The sequence below is a fragment of the Hylaeus volcanicus genome, chromosome 1 (genome assembly GCF_026283585.1).
Source record: "Hylaeus volcanicus isolate JK05 chromosome 1, UHH_iyHylVolc1.0_haploid, whole genome shotgun sequence".
In the NCBI taxonomy this organism is placed as follows: Eukaryota; Metazoa; Arthropoda; class Insecta; order Hymenoptera; family Colletidae; genus Hylaeus; species Hylaeus volcanicus.
The window spans coordinates 24,257,851-24,279,694 of record NC_071976.1 but is presented as its reverse complement, the minus strand read 5'-3'; the positions used below and the strand labels follow the sequence as shown (position 1 = coordinate 24,279,694).

Sequence of the window (21,844 nt, the reverse complement as noted above, 5' to 3'; positions counted from 1 at the left end):
CATGTGTTATTGACGTGACGAGTAAGCTTACTTTTACTACTTACTCAAACCTAGGTTTGACCACGTCTTTCCCACAGCAAAGTTTTATTTTTGTTCAGTCTAAACCCGCAGCCGTTGATCAAACTATCGCAGATACCGAAAGAAAAAAGAAGGAACATCCAGTTTCAGATCCTTCCATCCGTCCAAGTACACGTTGGCGGTAGCTACACTGCAGCGTCTTAAAATCCTCGGTGGACCGAAGCGCCGCAGGCAAAGCTATTTGCGTTTCGGACATGCGGGTTATTAGACTTCCGCTTTGCTGTCGACGTAATACCGGCCGAGAGCCGTCTTCTATGAACCCTGTCTGCAGTTTGCAATCAGTTTTGCAGGCCCGATCGCGGTAGCCGGGGCGACCGTTGCCTCCTTACAAAAGATTTTCGATCAGGAAAATTCCTTTGATACGGTTGGCTGCCTATCCAGCTGTGGCGCGCCACGTCATATCGTCGAGTATTACACGGTTGCGTGCACCGTGTTTACAAACGATAGCCCCGAGCCGCATATACGTTAGAAAAGGTCCGATTCATGGTGATTTTAGCCCGCGGAGGGAAAGCCAGATAGCATACTAACGAACCGTTTTAAATTCTCCGCCCGAAATTTCATCTCCGCGGGAATTTCCCGGACCCAGGGTTCTACCTCAGCTCTGCTTTGACCTGGACGAGAAATTCTACATGGTCGCGCGGCCGTGTGTCGGATTATGGCAATTGCGGTCGGTGGATGCTTCGGCTCATGCTGATTTTCGACTGTGCCTTGTTCGGCCCCGTGCCGAAGGGTGCTATATTCTGCGTTTGCGCCCTGTATCCTGTTATGCGGGATACTCCGAACTCGAACGAGTCACAGGGTGGACTGGACCGTTACATCACAATTAGCAGGTAGCGGTATGCATAATGCGTTATCGTTTCATGGATCTCTCGAATGGGATTCTTGAGTAAGATATTTAGATTGCCGTAAATTTTAATGGGTTCTGTGATTTTAGAGTTTGGAAGCAAGTTTCCATGATCATTTTATCCCTTTGCACTCTGCTCAATCTCGTTGCAAAATGTGTGAACAGGAATCGCAATACAAAAAATATTCTAACTTTGGAAACGTGTCTTCTTTGGTATTATTAAGGCCGTTTCAGACTATACGACACGGACCGTCACGTTCCGGCAACGACACGTACCGGCACCGACACGACAAAACATTAAAACACGCGTTTTAATGGAACTATTCACACTTAACGGACACCGACTTGAACGTTCCGTCAACGGGAATAGTGTGAATAGTTCCATTAAAACGCGTGTTTCAATGTTTTGTCGTGTCGGTGCCGGTACGTGTCGTTGCCGGAACGTGACGGTCCGTGCCGTTATACGTAGTTTGAATCGACCTTTAGATTCGATTAGAAATTCTTATAGCTTTCTTGAAGCGTTGACACCACTGTAAACATTTGCTAGAATTACGATGTCCCCTCATAGGGTCCCCTCATAGCGTGTAATTATTATGCACACGAATGAGCAGCTCAGATAATTCCCTGTAACGTTAAACAATCCAAAAGAGAATATTTTATTTCAAATCGTTATTCAAGTTGTATTTCCATTTTAATAAAATGAAGTTATTAACGATATCTAAATGTCAAGTATTTGCTCTTATAATCAATATACAGTGGGTGTAGAAAGTATTCGTACACCGATCAATTTCCAAAAAAACTATGTAAAATTGTAATTTATTAACTTATTTTTTATAAACAATGACATTCTACATATTCTCGGAAATCTCTAGAATAGATAGATTACAAAAAAATATAGCTATTTATGTATGTTGCGAAATTAACAAGAAAAAAACAATTAATCGATAGAAATATTGAAGCAATAAGTATTCGTACAACTGTTTAATTTTTAAAACTCCATTAAAAAAAAAAAGAAATTTACATTAATTTACAAGTATATAATTACTTCCTTCGTGGGATTTCCTTTTGATTTTATAATTATTGCAACTCTTCTAAGCGTTAAATTAACTAAATTATTAGTTATTCGAAGTGGGATCTTCTTCGATTTTTAAATCTTTTTAATTCTTGTTCATTTTTAAAAGTACATTCCTGGAAATTTGATGTTTTCTAATTCGTACGGAGCAATAAACTAATGTGTTTACGTTACAAACTCTACTGTGAATGGTTCGTCATAAGAATCGTACAAATACTTATTGCTTCTATACTTTTACCCACTTTTCGCATTTTTTTGTTAATTTCACAAATTATATTAACTAGTAAATGTCGTGTGGTCTATATCTATCTTGGAGACTTTCGATAATATGTAAAATATCATTGATTATAAAAAAAGAAGTTAAGAAACTACAATTTCAGACAAAAGTTTTTTGGGAAATTGATCGGTGTACGAATACATTCTACACCCACTGTATTTCTACTACTTAGTCACCTACATCAACTTCCAATTTCTGATTCGTATAGTTAGCCCATCGGCTCTGAACAACATCCACCCAAAATTGTCCTTCCATCGACACCGTCGCCCTCAACATCGCAACGTAACATTTTCTCTCGGGCAAACAGCAATCTTCATCCAAATATTTACGTGGAAAAATAAGATTCGTGACCCTCCTCTGAGGCGCGGAGTTTCAATAGTGCCTTAAAAGCAGCCAGCTTCGGCGCGCGAGCCGATAGGGAGCGGGTTATATTGAATTCTCCTCCCCTCGTCGCAAGCAAATGCGAGCAATTTTTCTCCGCGGCCGTAAGAAAAGAAAGACGCCTCGGGGACCAAACCAACGGACTGGAAGGAGAAAATTTCCTTCGCGCGTCGCCATTACGGTAATCCGATTGTCGCTGACGACGAATCGCTGTTACGACCGATACATCCGCGGCGCTCTAATGAACCGCGAGAACACGGAATTGCCGGTGCAGTGCCAATAATTTAACGATCCTCCTTTTGACCGATAACGGACCGCCGTTCGCCACCCACCGCGCGTTCTGGACGCCATCGGGTCTGGACTGGTCCGAAGTCCGTTACGCGATCGCTCGAATCAGCTGGTACGTTGCCGTTGAAATTCAATTTGTACCGTTTCGTAGTCGAGCCTTTGCTCGTTACGGTTTCCCCCTGTACACGCCCGCAAACGCCCGCAGCATTCACACGTACACGTGTACGCGCGCAAGTTACGTCGGTCCATCGATAAGCACTTTCAGGTCGATCCTGTTACTACTTCGAACCGTAGGATGGGTTCCCCCCTCGTACCAAGACGGGAGTGCATCTTCCGCTTTCCTTTCTCCTTTTCTCCATTCGCCCCCCTCCGCGTTACGTCCGCTTTTCCAGGCGCAACGCCGATACACCCTGAGCTACTCTCGTTTATTTCCGAAAGTAGTCGCTAATAAACGCTACTCAACGAACGCCCGAGCACGAACCGCTGGCCTCTCGGCTCGATTGAAAGCCGATTGGCCCCGACCCTTCGGGGGATGTTTATTAGAACCAGTTATTCACCCACCTGGCTCGAGTTTCGTGTTTCTTTCGTGTTTGTATCGCGTTGCGGGATGTCTGAGCGTGGTTGAGTGTCCCACCCTGCGGGGGCGGCGTTTAACCGCGTGGCATTTTCGTTGTTAGAGGTGGCGGCTTCCTGGGTGGATTTAGCAATCCGAAATAATGAGAAGGTTTGGGGTCTCGTGCCCGGAGATTCGTGATTCGATGAATGAGTTGTTTGCGATTGCTGCTTGGGATAAATTGATTATGGGGAGTCAGGGGAATTGAGGGCGGGGCTTGGTTGTTGATGGATGAAATAGTCGAGTCAAACTGAATATTTGTATATCTGTACATTTTTGCGATGTTGATTCCAATGTGGTCCTTGTTTGAGTGGCTCGGATTGAAAAACGAGGAATATTCGAAATATTTATTTATTCTGAGAAAATTAAATTACGTAAGCAAATATATTTTTATTTCATGTATACTCGTATGCTCCCACTCTCGTGAAAGCTATCATTTTGACGTCACTATTAAGAAGTTTTATAATCTGTAGTTCAAATTGTGAAATTGTGTTAGTCGTTAAATTAAATAAAATATCTTTTGTCTATATACCTTGTTGATCAAAGTCTGGAAGGCCATCCAAATGAAGTTTTGTTATATATACAGAGTAAAATAAGCGTATACTTTCCACATTTTATATTAATGTTACATATTTGCATTGCATATTTACATTTCGTATTTATATTTCGTACCTACATTTTATATTGACGTTTTACATTTATTAAACGTTGCTCACTCCACGGCAACATGAAAATATTTCATTCCGTACTATAACGAAAACAGAAATTTTTCAAGCTGTATTACATTGCGTTACATTAATTTTACAGTTATAAAAATATATGGCTTGAAATACAAACAAAATATAAAAACATATCGAATAGAACGAGAAGTATCGACCCTCATTTCGAGTTGCATCGAATATTCCAAAAACGTGTAGACCAACAAAATTTTTGTAATAATAAAGGCAAATATGTATTCTCTTTATGTACATCTGGACAAACCAAGTTTGTTCCATAATTTGTTCCTGGGCGTTCAGTGGTGTACCTCGAATAGTAATCAGCGAACGTATCCTAGTCAAACAACTTCTCTCCGCGCCGTTTATTTTCATACAGCCTCGTTAGAAATAAGCATATCTTCGCAAACAGGATTAGTTCGAAGTAAGACGATCAGCGAGTTGGCTTCGCTTAGGTAAACGTATTTAACGGAAGAACTAGTCGTGTGCAAAGTGGTTAAAAAGAAGCGTATTTTTGCATACGAGACTCTGACAACTTAAGCTTCTCTCTACTAAACGACAATTTCGCAAACCTACATAATTTATTATGTGGATTCCACCGTTTGTGCGCGAAATTGTTGAAAATCAGAAAATAAGTATTTTTTAGAAAGTATTTTAATATTCTGCTTTTTAATAACACGCAGTGGACACTTAAACTTTTCATTTTATAAAAATTAAGGTTCATCATAAAACAAATATGAATTAAAGGACACTTTTAGAAAACGTTTTAATATTCGAATAGAGTTTACCTCTCTGTGGTAAAGAAACGACGAGTACTTGTCGAATCAGGAGGGGATCGAGATAGAAATGTATCGAGGCGACGAGCAGAAAACGACTGCAGCGCATTTTTCCAGACGGCATTAGGGATCCGACTAAAAAAGCATTTCTCGGACGGCATTGTTTCAGAATACGACTTCTGCATCTGACGGCCGTAAAGGATTTGATTTACGCCGAATAACTTCTGGACCGTGCGCGTTCAGGCTGCGCACTCCGCCAATAAATTTAAATTAATGCGATAAACTCCACGAGCCGTGAAGCGCTGGCGAACGGAAATCTCACTTTTTCTTGAAAAATAAATCGTCCGCGTAACGCGATTCAAATTTACGCCTTTGTTCGGGACCTGTGTACCTTGAAAACAGAGATGGAAGAAGATGACGGTATTATCACGGGTTCGTCAGTGTCTACACAGTATACTGTCGTTTTTATTGGAGGATAGTTGAAGGTTTTTGTGAACTTAACAAAATTAGGACTCATTATCCAAGCGTTGATGGTATTTCTGATGCAAATGGTAAAGTGTATTCGAATTCTTCTGGAGAAAATAAAAACATGTAACAACTCACCATGGGATTGATCATCTTGAAAATAAAAATTCGTGACAGAAACCACGAAATCTCCCATAATTCATAAACAAATATGAAATCAGAAAAATTATAATTCAAACTCTCCTTGATTTCACGTGTACTGCGTGAAGAATAAATTAGAAGGGAACGAAGTTTCAATATTTTAAAAACCGTCAATGCAAAATTCCTCCTTAATCGAATTCCACAAGGTTGTACGGATAAGAAGAGGGAGAGAGAGCCGTTATCAAAGTTTCGGTAAACTTGTCGAAACTGTTGGGACGGACAATGCTTAAGCAACTCGAAGACGAACTGGCAAAATTATAATCGACAACCTCTGGTGACGGTAACTCGTTATTTCCGGAAACGTCGGTAAACTCTCGCTCGTGTGCCCGCACAGGAAGAGACGATAAGGGCCTTGAACTTTCATCACCATTCTGTCTAACAACTACGACGGCATGCGCAACTTTGTTTGCTCGGGGAAACTTTGATTTCGGCGCACGACGACCAACGAATTTCGCTTTGAACGGTGGATGACGTATTAGGGAGCACTAATTTCCTAATTAACTCGCGCATGGACGCATTCTCGATCGATTATGGAACAATCGTGGATGCAATTCAATAATACATATTGCAATCGCTTGCTGCTGAACATGTCGAACATAGTCGATTTTCTCTGGAAACTTGAACATCGTTACTTTATTCTTGATTATTAACCGACTCTTGTTGAATAACAACAAGCCCTCTTTATTCTGCAATGCCATCTTAAATTCACCGTCAGGAAAATAAATCTTTCGCTGTGCCTTTAGTTTATAAATCGGATATGCAGAAGTCACAAGAAAACAAACTTTTACTTTAATATTGTAATGCACAGATGCGCGGTGCATCGAAATTCTCACGAACGCGTGTAAAGACGAAGTGCACGTGGGTCTCGTTAGAATTCAAAGGTCGTGAGACGAGCAAAGAGGGCGAAATATCGATAGACTCGAAGAGCGTGCCTCTAGCCTCTTCTCTGGCTCTGGAGACTTTTATCTTTCGATACGCAAACCGCACATAAATAAACGTTCCAGATGAAATGTTAATCGTCGTCAATGCATAAGATGATATTCAAAACTGCATGGAAGAAGAAGGACATTTTTAAAACCTTACAACGAAGTGGTTCAACGCCATGTGCTGAAATTATTGTGGTGGTTTAGCCTGTCCAATAGATCATCCTGTAGTTTTATATCTAAATTATCGTTTGTCCCATTCACTGCTAACTACGGCATGTCTCGTAGTTCAAATGATGCTATGGGAGCTAATTAAGCCGCGAGTTCAGCTGGTCAAATTAGCCATCTTAACAACCAATCTCTCGAACGCTTAGTCGAACTAAACGCGTCGTTTGCTTCCGACGGCAGCTAGAATTGTCCCTGATGGAGCTGGGAGGCGACAGTCGAGTCGAATTCGAGACTGCCGGTGGCGGTGTTACGTGCTGAATGAAAACTGGATGTCAGGAATGGGAATGTACGTCGCCGTGGAATAATGTAATACACTCGACCCGGAGCTATGAAGCGTCGTCGTCGTCGCAGAAAGTGGATGTATCTTAATGCGAAGTTAGCGTGATACCTGATGGTCCCCGTGCAACACCATCCTCTACACGTTATCCTGTCGTCTGCAATTTCGGGTCGAAAACTGCCTTTTGTTGCCGCCTCAGACGCCACTAATATCGATACATGTGTTGCTCAATTTCGGTGCACTTCGTGTCGGTTATTTATTATGACTTGGGAATTTTATTCACATGTGTACGTTGGTCTCTGTTTTATTTCTCAGAAGTGGGGTATTAGGTTGTCATATAAATTAGTTTAGCATTTTTTATATATAGAAACTTCGTACCATTAAATTTTAAGAAGACTACGTTGGTCTCTGTCTTATTTCTTAGAAGTGAAGTATTAGATTATCATAAAATTCAGTGTAATGTTATATAGAACATTAGTACTGTTCAATTTGAAGAAGAATAAATGAAATATGAGAATGAGTTTGTTCGTGTATGTTGACCTATGTTTTGTTTCTCACCTAATGACTGAGAACTGAATTCCCCAAAAGTTTGGTAAAGCACTGACAGTACTATAGTTCGTTTTGTGACATCTACCTATCTTCAGAGATGAAGAGAGATGTGAATGTCATGCAACAATGCTACCCCTTTCCGCTCTTTTCTCATTTCCTCCCAGAAAAGTTCCACCATGCATCTGGCAACGTAGATCTACAAAATTCGTGGTCCTGAGGTTTTGACAAATCTCCACCGCGAATAATGCTCGCCATTGAAACAAACGATAACTCGGGTGCATTGAAAAATTATGAGACAAATAAAAGAGCCGACGAATACGGGCCGGTGCGTGCAGACAGAAGAATCGTACGAGCTGCGAGCAAACGAGCGCTTTCTTGTTGCGACCCTCGTCACGAGCACGTTGCCAAGGGGTTCGTTAGCAGCGAGACACGATGATGTGCTGTGCGCTGTTATGTACGTTTTATGCATGAGCATAAGAGCAAAATGGAGCTGGGGTTAGCATGTCGTTTCGAAAAAAACGCACGGACTTTAGGATTATTTAGATTGAAAAATTAAAGCGGTGTCGTTTGTGGTAAGAAACGACAAGAAATTCGAATTCTCAACAAATTCAGGATTGTACTTTTTAAAACAGTGGTAATACTGAAACGAAATGTATTTTATCAGCGGAAAAAGAACCTCCGAGAGAAATGTGTGAAAGCCCCCACGAAGTGAGAAGTCTTTTTCAATCCTTTTAACGAGATGACATACTTCTCCTGCGAACGTTTTTCCACTTTGTTACTGCGGCTGTGGGATAACTCCTAATAGAAGAGGCAAGAAGGCGAAAACTAATATGTTAGTTGAATCCAAAGCGTTCCACGAGTTCAATTGTCTATAATGCTTCTAAGAACATAGTAGCAAGTAAAAAGATACGTTGGTGCGTTACATTTTCGTCTGAAAATATTAAATTTAATACTGTATTATACTATATATAAATATATTATGGACACATAATCTAGAAATATATACGTACATATATACGTACTTGTTAATACTAACACTACATTATTTAACTCTAGTTCCAAGCTTTGTTAATAACCAATCTGCGGATCTTTATGGAAAATAAAATCCTTGCATACGTGTTTACAAAAATTGAACCTAAATAGGAATTTATTTTAGTCTGCAAATATTATAACGCGAATTTTACTCTCATTATTTCTCATATTCATCCATACTCTATGGATTATGGAATTTCTTGCACATTCATGTTTCCTATAAATGCATAAAAATCCGCCGTCCGACGTTTTCCCATCAATTTTTCTCGCCGATAAACTTCAAAACAACACCATCACCACGGTATCTATCACCATATGACCCGTCCATTGCACAAATCGATTAACCCCATGAAACAAAAAGTTGAGAAATGCGATGAAATAATATACAATGTTTTTTAAAATTTCGTATATACTGGTGGAGTGAACGACCCATATATAGTATCTATTCGTGCACAACACCGCAAGAATAATAATTTAACCCTTTTAGTGCCAGACATTTTACGGAGTACATGCGAAGAATGCCATGAGCCGACTTAATATCGGACTTTGGCCCGGCACGACGCATTCGGCCCGTGGCAGTTTTCGCACAAGGACCGATGGTGCTACAAAAAAAAGAAAGAAAATAAAATTGTCGAATTGATTAACCTCCTCCTTTTCGAAGTCGGTTAAAAAGGGTTAATACAGAAATGCTATCTACCCCCTGAGATTATCTCCGTCGCATCCGTCATCGATGGAAACGCGTCTCGCTGATAAAGTCGAGCCCACGCGGCAACTCCGACTGCAACGGTCTCCTGTTCGCAATTCTCGCGATAGGATCGGTCGGTAATTTGTAAAATGGACGTTCGAAGCGGTGGAACCACCCGGGCATTAGGTATTCTCCTCGTAGCCCGCGGGCGTGCAGGCGACCCCGTGGATGTCCCAGACGATGTAAATTGCGTGGAAATATTTCACTGCCGCTCCGTCGAACAAGCCGCGGCTATCTTTATCACGGTATCGGTGAAATTCAAGTCCACGGCCAACCGAGAGGGTGGGACACGAAATTTATCATCGCTATTACGTTACCATTTCAGGCACGTTTTCTGACCGAGTGCCTTATACTTCCGCGCACCCCCACGCTCTCCTGGACACGTTACACCTACGCAGCCTCCCTCCCTTCGCGGAAAATGCATACGCTTTTATCTTTCGCCGCGTACCGACGAGACTTTCCGTAATGAAAATTCCGTCGATCTTCCGCGTCGCTGTAACACACTCGCGATTTTATCCCTTGTAATTTCTGCCCCGAAATGAAAATGGCAGCGAGTGTTACTAGGACGAGTACTTTGAGTAAATACTGTGGTACGAGCTTAACACACTGATTAAGTTTTGACACAAATTTTCTTTTAGACGTATTTTTCAAACAGCACAGAAATTTTACTACGTCAAGATAACGAGTTTGCCGGGAAGGTGAGAGAATATCTCATCAAGAGAAAGTCAATTTTTCTTAACACTTAAACGTATGTTTAATATATCAATTTGGATAGCAGATAATGACCTAAATGAGGGTTGTTTGTTTTAGGCTCTTAATTGGAATCATTACGGAGTACAGAATTAATACAAGTACTTGGAACTGCTTATTCTGAAAACAAGCGGTTGTGGACGACTGAAAGGAGAATATTTGTTAAACATCTCGTAAAGATTTGCAATTTGCGACACGACTCATTAAGGAAGCGCTTTTCACTACTGTTTCCCTTTTCATAAACCTTCAGCGCCGGGAAATTTGCTTTGTGTCGCCACGTTACTCTCTGTACAGAAGCATTGCTCTCTTAAAATATAATTTCGAGTAATCCTATCTCAGACTTCGTGCTTACGCACCTTGGCTGGCCTATCCAATTCTACTAAACTCTAGTTTAAGTTTCCTACTTCGTAGAATCACCAATGTCAGTTGACATAATTTCCCGCCGGAGAATGAATTTCACATTCTCTTGGAATATTCAGAATAAAGAGTTAAATTCATTTCCTGCAAAAATTGATTACTTTCCGAAAGAAACTAATCGTTTTATTATGTTAACTCTCCATGATAAAGAATAAACCGCTCCAAGTTAAAATGTTGAATTATTACTCCAAGGGAGACAAGCGATGCTTTAATAACTTTCAGAACTGACGAGATAGTATAGTAGTATCCAGGAGATAGTTAATTTTTCCCGTCAAACACAATTAAACTTCTCAAAAATGAACTAACCGTGTTGAAATAAAGTTTCAATTGATTTCAAGAAAATTGCGAAATAAATTCTGCTCGAAAGAACACCGGACGATAAAAGGTACGAAACTTCAATGCAATTTAAGAACCGTAACTCTTTAGCTCCATTTATTGCACTTTCACTCTTAAGTAGACGCACTGGTGTCTACTTGACTAAATTATATGCTACTGGTTAGCTATTTTTTAACTAGATTTCAGGAATGTAATTGTGTAACCAAGAAAAGTGTACAAAGGATCCTTCTTATCAATCAGGAGCGTGGACAGTCAAATATATCGTTATTATCGCCTGCACCATTTCAACTATGCTAAATATGTGAAGATAAATTATGACTCATAAAAATTCAAAAACCCGAACTTTACATTATAAATGATAAGGCATGCTCTTGTCATGCAATTCTTTTCGGAGTTATTTTCAGTGGCAAACACTCTGTTCATAATATGAGAATGACAAATGAATTTAAACAGATTTTAAGTAGCATCCAGTCAGAAGTCTGGGGGAGAATGATTAATTGTTCTCTCGTAACGTTCATTTATTAAATACGAAATAAATAATGCTTCTAAGGGTAACCACATGTTAATGCGTAATGTTTGATACTTATGAAACACCAGAAGTCAGCTCTGATCGATCGCTGTCTCAATTTTCGAATTCGATGCTCCCTTAATCGGTGTCGCTCTAATTTACGAGCGGAATCAAACGAAACTGTTGGGAGTGGAATATTTTTCAAAGAATGGGCAAAGGGAAAATATAGAAACGGAACGAGAATGGGCGTTACAGGGATTACCGAGATTGCGTGGCGAAAGGATTATTCAGATTACCCGGTGAAATATTCCAAACGAAAGATTTGCTCCCGTGGACGAGGCAGATTTATGCACCTACCCAATTAACTTAACCTTTGAATTGCAAAACATGTAGGATCGCGAGACAAAATTAGGAGTACACATTTTTTCAAAACACCTACGACATAAACGCAATTCAACAGTAGATGTTAGTTGCATGGATGAAACTCGTTTCTGAAGCTTTTGTTTTGTTAAAACCTTGTGTACCAAGTACCTTCGAATGAAATCTCTAAACTTTTGAATATCGATATTTATCAACAGACGCTACTGCTTTCACTTGCGATAGCCTGAAATTTCAGGTGCGAGAGGCGCGACATAATATGATGCAAACTACTTCCTTGGTAACTTAGGGATAATTAGAAGCATTGTAATACTAAGATAATGGGGTACTGGTAATTGGGCGGACATTGGGTATTAGGATATTAGGCTGTCGAGATAATGGGATATTTAGTGCTATTGGGGTGTCGAAATATTATGGCACTGGGGAATTGGTATATTTGGGCTCTGGAAATTTGGATCGTCAGGATATTGAAGCACTGAAACACTCAAGTTGGCAGCGGGTTGAAATAACTCCTTTTAGACTTATGAAACTTGCAGTATCATGATTTGTTTAGCACGGTAATGGTAGCAGTGGCTTAGTGCGATGGTAGACAATAATGTGCCGTATGATTTCGGAGATAATATTGAATGTACTTGAATATTGTATTAACACATCCGCGACCGCTGAGGTGAATTCACGTCACTTCAAATTCTATTCCTGGTTTCTATTCCAACTAATGAAAATCTTTTTATTTTATATACTACATATTTACAACATTCATATTTCAAAACATATTCTGTCATTTTTATCTTCGCCTTAACGATACAAATTTGCGATGTCCAGCTTCAGAAGTTTATTATTTTCGTCTGTACTCGATATTAGAATGGTAAAACATCTACCCGGCTCGAATGTGTTACTGGAGGAACAAAGAAACTGTATCGATTGATATTATGAGGATGAATGCATCCCTTCCAACGAAAGGAAAGGAAGCTGAGCGAAGGCTTTAAAAAAAAGGAACATACAGTACAAAGAAGCAGGGGGTTAATTATTCGAGAATATGAAAATCTTGTATCGCGAAACAGTAATCCAACCAAGGGGAGGCAAAAAAGCTAAGCGAAGTGTTTAACAGATTGGACGTCCGCGACACAAAGAAGCAGAAGGTAAATTAACCGATGAAGCAGGTCCACCAAGTTACCGTCGCGGAAATATAATACCACTGAAAGGGAACCAGGCGGAAACGTGACTCCTGGCAGCTCACGATTCGGCCATGGCTGGCGCACAAACACACAAAGCACCGCGAGGCCGCTAGTTCGTTGGCTAGAAATGCCGGGCATAGTTGTCCCGGTCAGATTTACAGCGTATTTTCTACGATTATGGGAGACGCATGGTATGCCCGGCCTTGGACAATCGCGATGCACGCCGATTTATTCCCTCGCCCCGTTCTTTTTTCCTCTCGCTCGACCGAGCCAGATGAGATTCACTACACGCCGCAGAGCCCGCTGCGGCGCGCATTTGCATACGCTACCGAAGGGCGCACCGTCGCATTTGTCATTCCGTATCGCCACCGTGCACTGCGGTCGCGAACGATTTTCATCCTGCGACCGATATTAACCCCTTAACCGAACGAAGAAAATCACTGGAAATCGACAACGCGCTGGAAATGTTCTCGACTGTTCGTACCGTCGACCGAAGATTCAACGCAGTGGTTGGAACGTGCTGTACGGTGGTTTTCGTTGTTCACGGTTGTTCACATCCGGGAATTTTGCGCCGAAGGCGGTTAGCAAAGTGATGGAGGAAGAAAGTCGTTACTGTCCCGAATTGGCGATCAGGCGATTTCAGGGAACCTGATGTCAATATTGCATGCATGAGGTAAGAAAGGCATCTCGGAATTTAGGAGCGCATAGTGCTCAGAATCGAGCGAAAGATGTCGTGGGTGTCGGAATGAGTACACAACATGGCTGTGAATATCATTTCTATTCGAATGAAACATAACTACTGTAAAATACAAGATCTTCTAATTTAAATTTAATCATTCTTGGAGATGTAAATACGAAGCTTTGAATATTTAGAGGTTCATTTAGGTAATTACTTTCTAATATAATTAATGTTGAATTATATTCCAACATGCATACGATACTTTGATAATCGCAATATTACTCCGCAGTTTGACAAGTACTTGCCAATAATATTCGTTCCTCTCTAATCTAATAAGCATTAGCTCCGGATTATTGCTCTAATTTGAGCGGTATTGTATCAATTCACATCCTAATTACTGCCTTTGAAACGATAATTCAAACAAATGAAACTTCGTTCGTTAAACGGCAAAATTTATGAACTCTATGATTCGTGGTCTTCGTTGTGAATTCATCGACGCGCGTTTTTCCCCATCTAAGCGCGGAATAATTGAAATATCGACCCGAAAATTATAACTCCCCCGTGCTATAATATCATTACGTTAATTTGCTGTCTCATTATCGGTTTCCAAATTGAGTATATTAACCGGTTTCATCAATAACGAACGAATATTATTTGCGTACATTCCCAGTTATAGATTAACGCGTCTTTAATTGAATATCCGTCGCTTACGAGCGCATCAAGCTAAATTCAGCCTGACGTTTCACGTTTTAAAAAGCGGTTGTTTGTCGCTTTTGATCGAATCTGCGATATATCGAGAGCCAACCAAAAATGGATTACGATTCTTGCTGAATATCCGCACGCGGATTGAAATGGGAGAGCTCTGTCGAATTGGAGCACAATTCTCACTTCAAAGCTGTTAAATGACAAATTTTGCTTTTATGAGTGAAATGTTATCGTATAGAGGCTGTCGTGTTGTTTCGAAAATTCGGGACTTTTGAAGGAAAGAAGACAGAATCAAATTATCATTTAGTACCAGATTATGATGCATAATATAAGGCTGGCTTACACAGGTACACTTCAACTTGCAGAACTCTAGCTTCTCTGAATTCAAGTAGTACAGGTAACCAATAATATGTAGTACTAGTCAAGTTAAATAGCAGACTCTGGAGAAACAACCCAATATCTTAACCCTTTCAGACCTGAATTATTTTATTTTCCCGTACTGACGTAATTTAATTTTCAAGGTTACCTTGGACTAAAATTAGTATGGAAAAAATGAAACATAAAATCCTAACAGTGTAGTTTCTGAGAAAAAAAGTAACCAAAACGGTTCCAGATTTCACGGTTCCAGAGGCTCGAATTACCGAGGTTCGAATGCGCCAACCTAGCTGGATCGCGTGGAAAGATTGATTTAGCCGAGGAGGGAGGGCGAGGTATCGTCCGATCTATACGTTAATAAACTACCCCCCTAGATATTACTCGTCGGTTTGCGTCTGTGCGGCCGCGCGTTTCGTTCGTTTAAAGCGCTCGAGTGAAATCTGAAAATGAACTTGCCCCGACGCCGGTATAAAACCAGCAAAAACATAACCTCGGCGGGGGTGGTCGTGGGTAAGGAGTGGAAAGCTCGGCTGAGTGTGGTCGATGGAGGGGTAGTTGAAACCGGGGGGGGTTGGGGGAGGGCAAGGCGGAGTATGGGGAAAGTTACTCGCCGGAAAATATACACCGGCGCTTTTAGGAAGTTCGGATTATCGGAAAAGCGGCTTCGAAACGCGAGTTACTGCCAAGGCGGATCCTCGTGAAAACTCAGCCGCGAAGTTGCTTCTCGGGTCGATTCGGCCATTGGAGAGCGAGCGGCCGTGATAGTCGTTTTCCGCGTAAAAGCCTGGCCCCTGTAGAAAAGCTATTCCCGTGGCTGAACATACCGACGTGCCCTTGGTAACGCGCAAGTTTCGAATTTCGGGAGCACTGCCGGCTGGATACCACCGTGTTTTGGTTTCTTGCGCCCCCAATCCCGTTCCTGCCTCCCGATGGAACCTGACGCCGACTTTAGTTTCGCTAATTGATCGCGAAAACGGACGTCGAGGTTCTTTTGAGAGCCTCTGCGATGTTTCTTTAAGAGTACTTGGTTGAGAGATCTAATGCTGCGATCGAGGTGAGGAAGAGGGGCTGAGGACTGGTGGAAGATGCGTATTAACGTGGCTGACCCTTTATTCTTATTATGAGGGTACGTAGGAGTGAGTCGATGATATCTAAGCACACTTTAAAATCAATTTATTCGCGTGCTATTATAAGACACAGATGGAACATCGCACGTAAGAATTGCAACGTCTTTTTATTGGCGGTTATTGTTTAAACGAAACAGTTTTTTGCAATCGACATTCTTCGTAGCTGAGACATCGATGATAAAGATGGATTTCTATTTTATTTGAAACCACAGAAATTATTGCCTTGAAACCACAAACTAAGAATATAGAATTAGAGACGAAAAACATGCACATTTAGGGGTGTATTGAGCTACGTGAGATCACAAACAATGGAAGTTCGCGTATCATTACCCAACCCACGAAAGCCAAATCAATGAAGCGTTCCAATCAACAAAAGGAATTTTCTTTCGTACCAAACCGAACCGTAGCCGTCCCAACAGAAGAGGTTACATTGATACCGAATCGAAGAATTTTCGCCATTAAGCTCCATCCCCGGTAGATTGAAAAATCAAGAAAAATAGGTGACCGTTATCAGCGTTATCAGCGCTGAGGTAATGGAGCGAACGAAGCTCACGTGGAAATATGACTACAAATATCAGTAACGCGAAGATTGAAAGTACGGCACCGATATTTTATGGGATTTCATGACAGCGATAATGGTGCTTACAGACCTTTCGCGACGGTTTCAATTTATAGTGAACCGATATTCCACCGGGACAGATTGCAATCTAACATTCTGATGGAATCCGAAGCGAAAATTATAAACGGGACTTGACTGCTTTCGGCGCGCAGCATTGAATTAATTGTGGCGACTGATTCGCGTTTATTCGGAGATCGTCACGATGACCGATTTCGATTAACATGTACAATATTTATTGTTCCGGTCATAAACTATTCGATGTTCAATTTTCGACCGCGTTGTGATTTTAATAAGAAATTGATGGACTTCATTGACTTCTAATTAAATCGTAATGAACGGTATGTTTGTTGTTAATATTTACTGCTGGATAGAGAAACTTGTTTCCATAGATGATGTGGATTATAGAGGTTACCCGGAGGGGAACACCGTCGAGAATATTTTCAAATATGAGAGAATAATTATTTTATAATAAGCTGCAAATATTTCAAAGTATCCGTTTCAAATAGATATAATCAAACCACTACAATTTTGTGTCTACAATGTAAAAGATAAAAATTAACTTGGAGTATCGACTGGAAAATATAGGAATTCTATACTTCATTAAGTTACCCCCTGAAAAATTAAACCGACACAATAATAACCACATACAGAGCACGTAAAAGTTTATTGCCAAACGAGTATTAAATAAAAATATTTAACAGATTCTATTCGTCACACGCGGTTCGAATAAAATTCTCTGGTTTAAATATCTAACAGAAATAAAAAAAGAAACAGTACTTTCCTCAATTACCAATTCGTCAAAGACAATGAAGCAGTGCTTCGTTTCATTTTCTCCGCCGCTCGTTCTTCGACAAGGTCTATTACTCCATCGAAGTTCGAGTTGCGCTGGAATCCCTTATGCAAATGACTTGAGGGAATCTGGTATTACAGGACGAAGTAAAGTATCCCTCTAAAACATCGTGGCATTGTACGGTTAACGATCACCGCCCAGTGAATGACTACCTGTGTTTCAGGCGTACGTTGATTTGGTGAAAGCCTGGGGATGGAAGAGCTTTACCATCATCTACGAGAACAACGAAGGGTTGGTGCGGCTGCAGGAACTCTTGAAGGCGCACGGACCCAGTGAATTCCCTATTACGGTCAGACAGCTCAGCGAGGGCTCCGAGTACCGGTAAGTTTTCTCTAGCTCAATGAAATATACTGTTCATTCAGACCATTGATATCGATTAATCAAAGACTGATCCAATTAATCGTGTAGCTTGAATGATCGACGACGTTTAATCGTTGGCGACATCAGAAGACATTTGAAATATAAAAGACTCTTAGTAGATGTATCGTGAAATATTATTGCTATGTATACAATACTTTCATGCATTCTTTTTTGGCAGCCTTCAGGAAAAATATGATATACAGTCAGTCCCATAAATATTCCAATCCTCTGTATTTATTGAAGGAATTTGTCTAAATTAAATGATAGGTTTGATGTTTCCAAATAAATGTTTCATTATATATGTGTATATATATAGATATATATATAGATATCCGTGTAACAAGTGTAAAGTTTATCCATGTATATGTTTATAATGAAGCGTTTATAATTAAAAAATTGAGTTAGAATTAGTTGGAAGTAGAAAACCAGAAGTAAAGTATCCCAAATGATGGTCAATTTGGCATCTCTACAAGGTTCATACATATCTTATATACCCTCGACGAAATTTCCACCCTTTGACACTCGAAGGCGCTAGCATGTTTTCGTTCGAGCACACGCGTCATCGTCCCGGTTCTTTATGTTCCGCGGTGAATCCATTATTGCCGATTACTTTGGCCACTTTAAATCCCTCCGAGCGTGATAAACGAAAACGATTCGAACGTCGTTCCCGTTCCGTGAATTTAATCGAATCACCGTTCGATTTCGATTGCAGTCTATTCGCCGTGTTGATGCGCGTGCAATTTTAGTCGTCCGCTCGATGGGAGGTATTGGTTCCTGAGAGATTTTCGTGTTCTCGCTGTCTTTTAAACGTTTAGTGCTTGATCCCCCTATGTCATAGCTCGTGAATTTACTTTTAGGGCTTTAGTTCAATACTCCGAACGCTACGAAGCTGCGAGCACTTTTATTTATCGTTTGCATCGCTTCTGCATCGTTATATGTTAATGTTTCCATAAAATTTATGTTTATTCTAAAATTCGAGGAATTCTGTGCTAAATATGAACATTCAGAGTGTCTATGAAGGGCCACTATTTTGTGGACCACTGACTTTGAAGAACACGTGAATATACAAGAATATATAGAATATCAAAAATATAATACACGTTACAATATTTACAAGACAAGCCGTACTTTAATTTATATTTCTGTTACTCATCTGTGCATATAAAAATATCCATTTGATATATCTGTAGTAATTAATATGATATCAAGAAATAAATTTCTGCTTTCATGGAATCCATGCCTCCCATTAATAATAAATTATTAATGACCTGTGCCTTTGCGCGTAAATAAATAGTCGTTCCACACAAAAATAATAACAAAGTCGCCATATATTTTATTTTTGATGGATTCCAGTTGGACATTTAAAATTCGCATAGCATGTTAATAGATGGGATTTAACATCCCCGAACGCAGAGATCTAAACGCCTCTCAGCTTGTTAAATAGCGTGGATTCTCGTCATCCGCAAACCACCACGGGCGACCGCGTTCTTGCAAATTTGACTTTATCTATTATTCACGCGGTGAACTTCCGCGAAGTCCTATTAAGTTAGCCATATCTACCTGAGAGCGCTGGCTGTTAACTTCAAGATTCAGTTTTTAAACCGCGAAACATCCACGCTTGGAATTGCTCGTGGGTAAAATTTTACTCGTGGAATATCGGCCAATAAAACTGTCCGAGTATGAAGGATCCATCGAGATCGCTCGCAAAACGCAGTCAATCTATCATACGTTGCGCAGCGTGGCTAACAAGCATTGTGCTCTTTGTTCGTTCATTCATTCTAATTTTATAGACCTCCTATATAGACTTCTAGGATGTATACTATTTATAAAAATGAGTAGAAAATGCGTAGACAATGGGAAGTTGACAAATTGACTTTGATAAGGATGCTAACAATTTTTTGATACGAATTACTTGATTGTGGATTAGATAGTGTACTAGTTTACAGTTGCCTTCAAATTAAACCACAATTAATAATTATCATTCTTCTATAATTTTATAATCTTCATTGCTTCGGTTATGTAGAATATTTCTACCAATAGAATCGATAAAGATTTCCAATATTATTGAAAGAATATAAAAATATACATACTTATTGCATTATTAACATCTAGAGGCTTCCGAGGATTATACAAGAAATGAACAAACTCTTTAGTACGTTCTAAACAGGGGGGATAAGGTTAATGACAATAGCGGTTGTACGCAAATATACCAAACGGACGTCTGTCTGAAGCACTCAGGGATCAAGCATTCGTCGCTGCAAATGCGTTCAGAGCAGTGGAAAGCGTGATCGAAGGTCGTAGATACAATCACGCATCCCCTCGAAAATTTAGCGATCCTGATGATCGACGTTGTCGTTGCGTTAACAGGCGAGGTGCAACATCGGCTGTGTGGTCGATCGATGGCGTTTCCCTCGCACAGAATACACCATTGCGAATTAAACGACGCTCTCTCGTCATCAGCCAAAGCCACAATGCTCTTCTTACGCGTACATGGTGTGGGTGACGTATCGATCCCGACGGAAAGTGTGTCAACTGCGTTTCACGCGTCGTCTTCGTCTCCATTCCGTCACTGGTACGAGAGTCTGGTTAACGCTTCGACGACCGCGTGTATCACGCGGAGACCGGTGTCGATGATCAAGCTTGTTCCAAGTATTTTCATACGAATCTCGTTTATTTGGCAAAATAAAGACTACATTTTTTAGTGGGATCTATTAATTTTTGTGGATTAAATCACGACATTATTGGGAAGTTTCGAAGTTGTAGTATTTGTAATTGAATGAGTATCATTCATCTGTAGCCTCCATGGTGAGATTGATTTACGTGCAATTGAATCGGCGAGATTTCAATGAAACTTTGTACGTGAAAGAGTTTCATACATACAATTATTTCTCGTACATTTTTTCAGTTATGTGTAGTCTACCTTGTTGAACCAGTCGAACATGTTACATACGTTCATTTTGTGATTATAATAAGAAAAAATTTGTCTTTGAGTGAAAATCATGAAATATCAACGAGACATCGATGAGAAAAGAGCGATTTCCTCCTCAATCCCGTGAATCGTGATCTTTGTGTAATTTTACCAGGTTCTCGCAATTGGTCCAAGACTTTAAACAACAATTATCTTGACGACACATCTAAACCAGACAAGGTCCGGATTGCGAAGGCGAAGTAAGAGTCGTACAATGTCAGCCACACTTGACAAGAGCCTTCGGCGTTAAGACAATATACCCACGCGGTTATCTTTGCGCCCGCGTACCGATCTCTCGCTATCTTGTCCGTATTCCCGCGAAAATAAGTTTCCCCCTCTCCGCGCGTTGCATTATTCATAAAACCCAACCGCGACAGTGACTTATTGCGGCTGGCCCGTGACACGAGGGGCAAAACGATAGGGATTTGAATAAATTCAGTTAGATTTTCTGGCCGACACGCCGCACGACGTATACCATCCAAGTTAAAATTCATTGCTCCACGTGTGTGTGCGCGCATGTGTTCGCGCAGGCGTGTTTTAGTATTGAATGCATCGCGAGGATGTTGTTTATGCTTGCCATCTCCTTTCGTATTCTGACGTCGACGGTTCCCTGTGTTGACCCCTTGGCCGTGGATCCACGGGGCCCTCTGGCGAACGCTCGCCTCTAGGGTATCGCGTTTCTGGTCACAAGCGTTCATCTTCTCTTGCCATCGCTCGTCTCGTTTCCAGAGAGGACGAAAATAATTCGCGAGGTGGGTGTTACCTTTCAGGGGGCCCGTTACGCAAAATGGCCTTCTGATTTATTCCTGAACGATTCGCATTTATGGTTCCTTTTTCGCTTGTTAAGGTGTATGTTTGGCGTGGTATCAAGTGGCTAGTTGAGGAGGTCACATTTTGAAGCATTAACCCAGTCACTGCCAGAAAAATTTAAAACGTTTTGCCTTGGGCGTCAAGATCTGATACAGATGTGTAACCTAGGTTAGTATTTTGATAATAAAAGGTGATATTAAATTTGTTGTTTTAAAAAGAAAAATTGCGATCTTCTTGTGGAATAATTCGTGACTCAAAAGGCTACAAACTTACCCCTTGAGTAATTGCAATCAATTTGAACTATGAGACATCTCGTAGTTGCCAG

The 21,844-nt window shown here is 40.6% G+C and overlaps 1 protein-coding gene across 7 annotated transcripts in view; it reads left to right on the top strand.

The window, feature by feature from the left end:
* Positions 1-21,844, top strand: part of LOC128884216 (glutamate receptor ionotropic, kainate 2) — a 275,987-nt gene that overhangs the window by 168,643 nt on the left and 85,500 nt on the right. For all 7 annotated transcript variants that reach the window (XM_054137446.1, XM_054137435.1, XM_054137454.1 and 4 more), the window contains exon 5: positions 17,545-17,702. In XM_054137446.1, the coding sequence (XP_053993421.1) occupies positions 17,545-17,702 (158 nt within the window). The remainder of the gene's footprint in view (positions 1-17,544; positions 17,703-21,844) is intronic.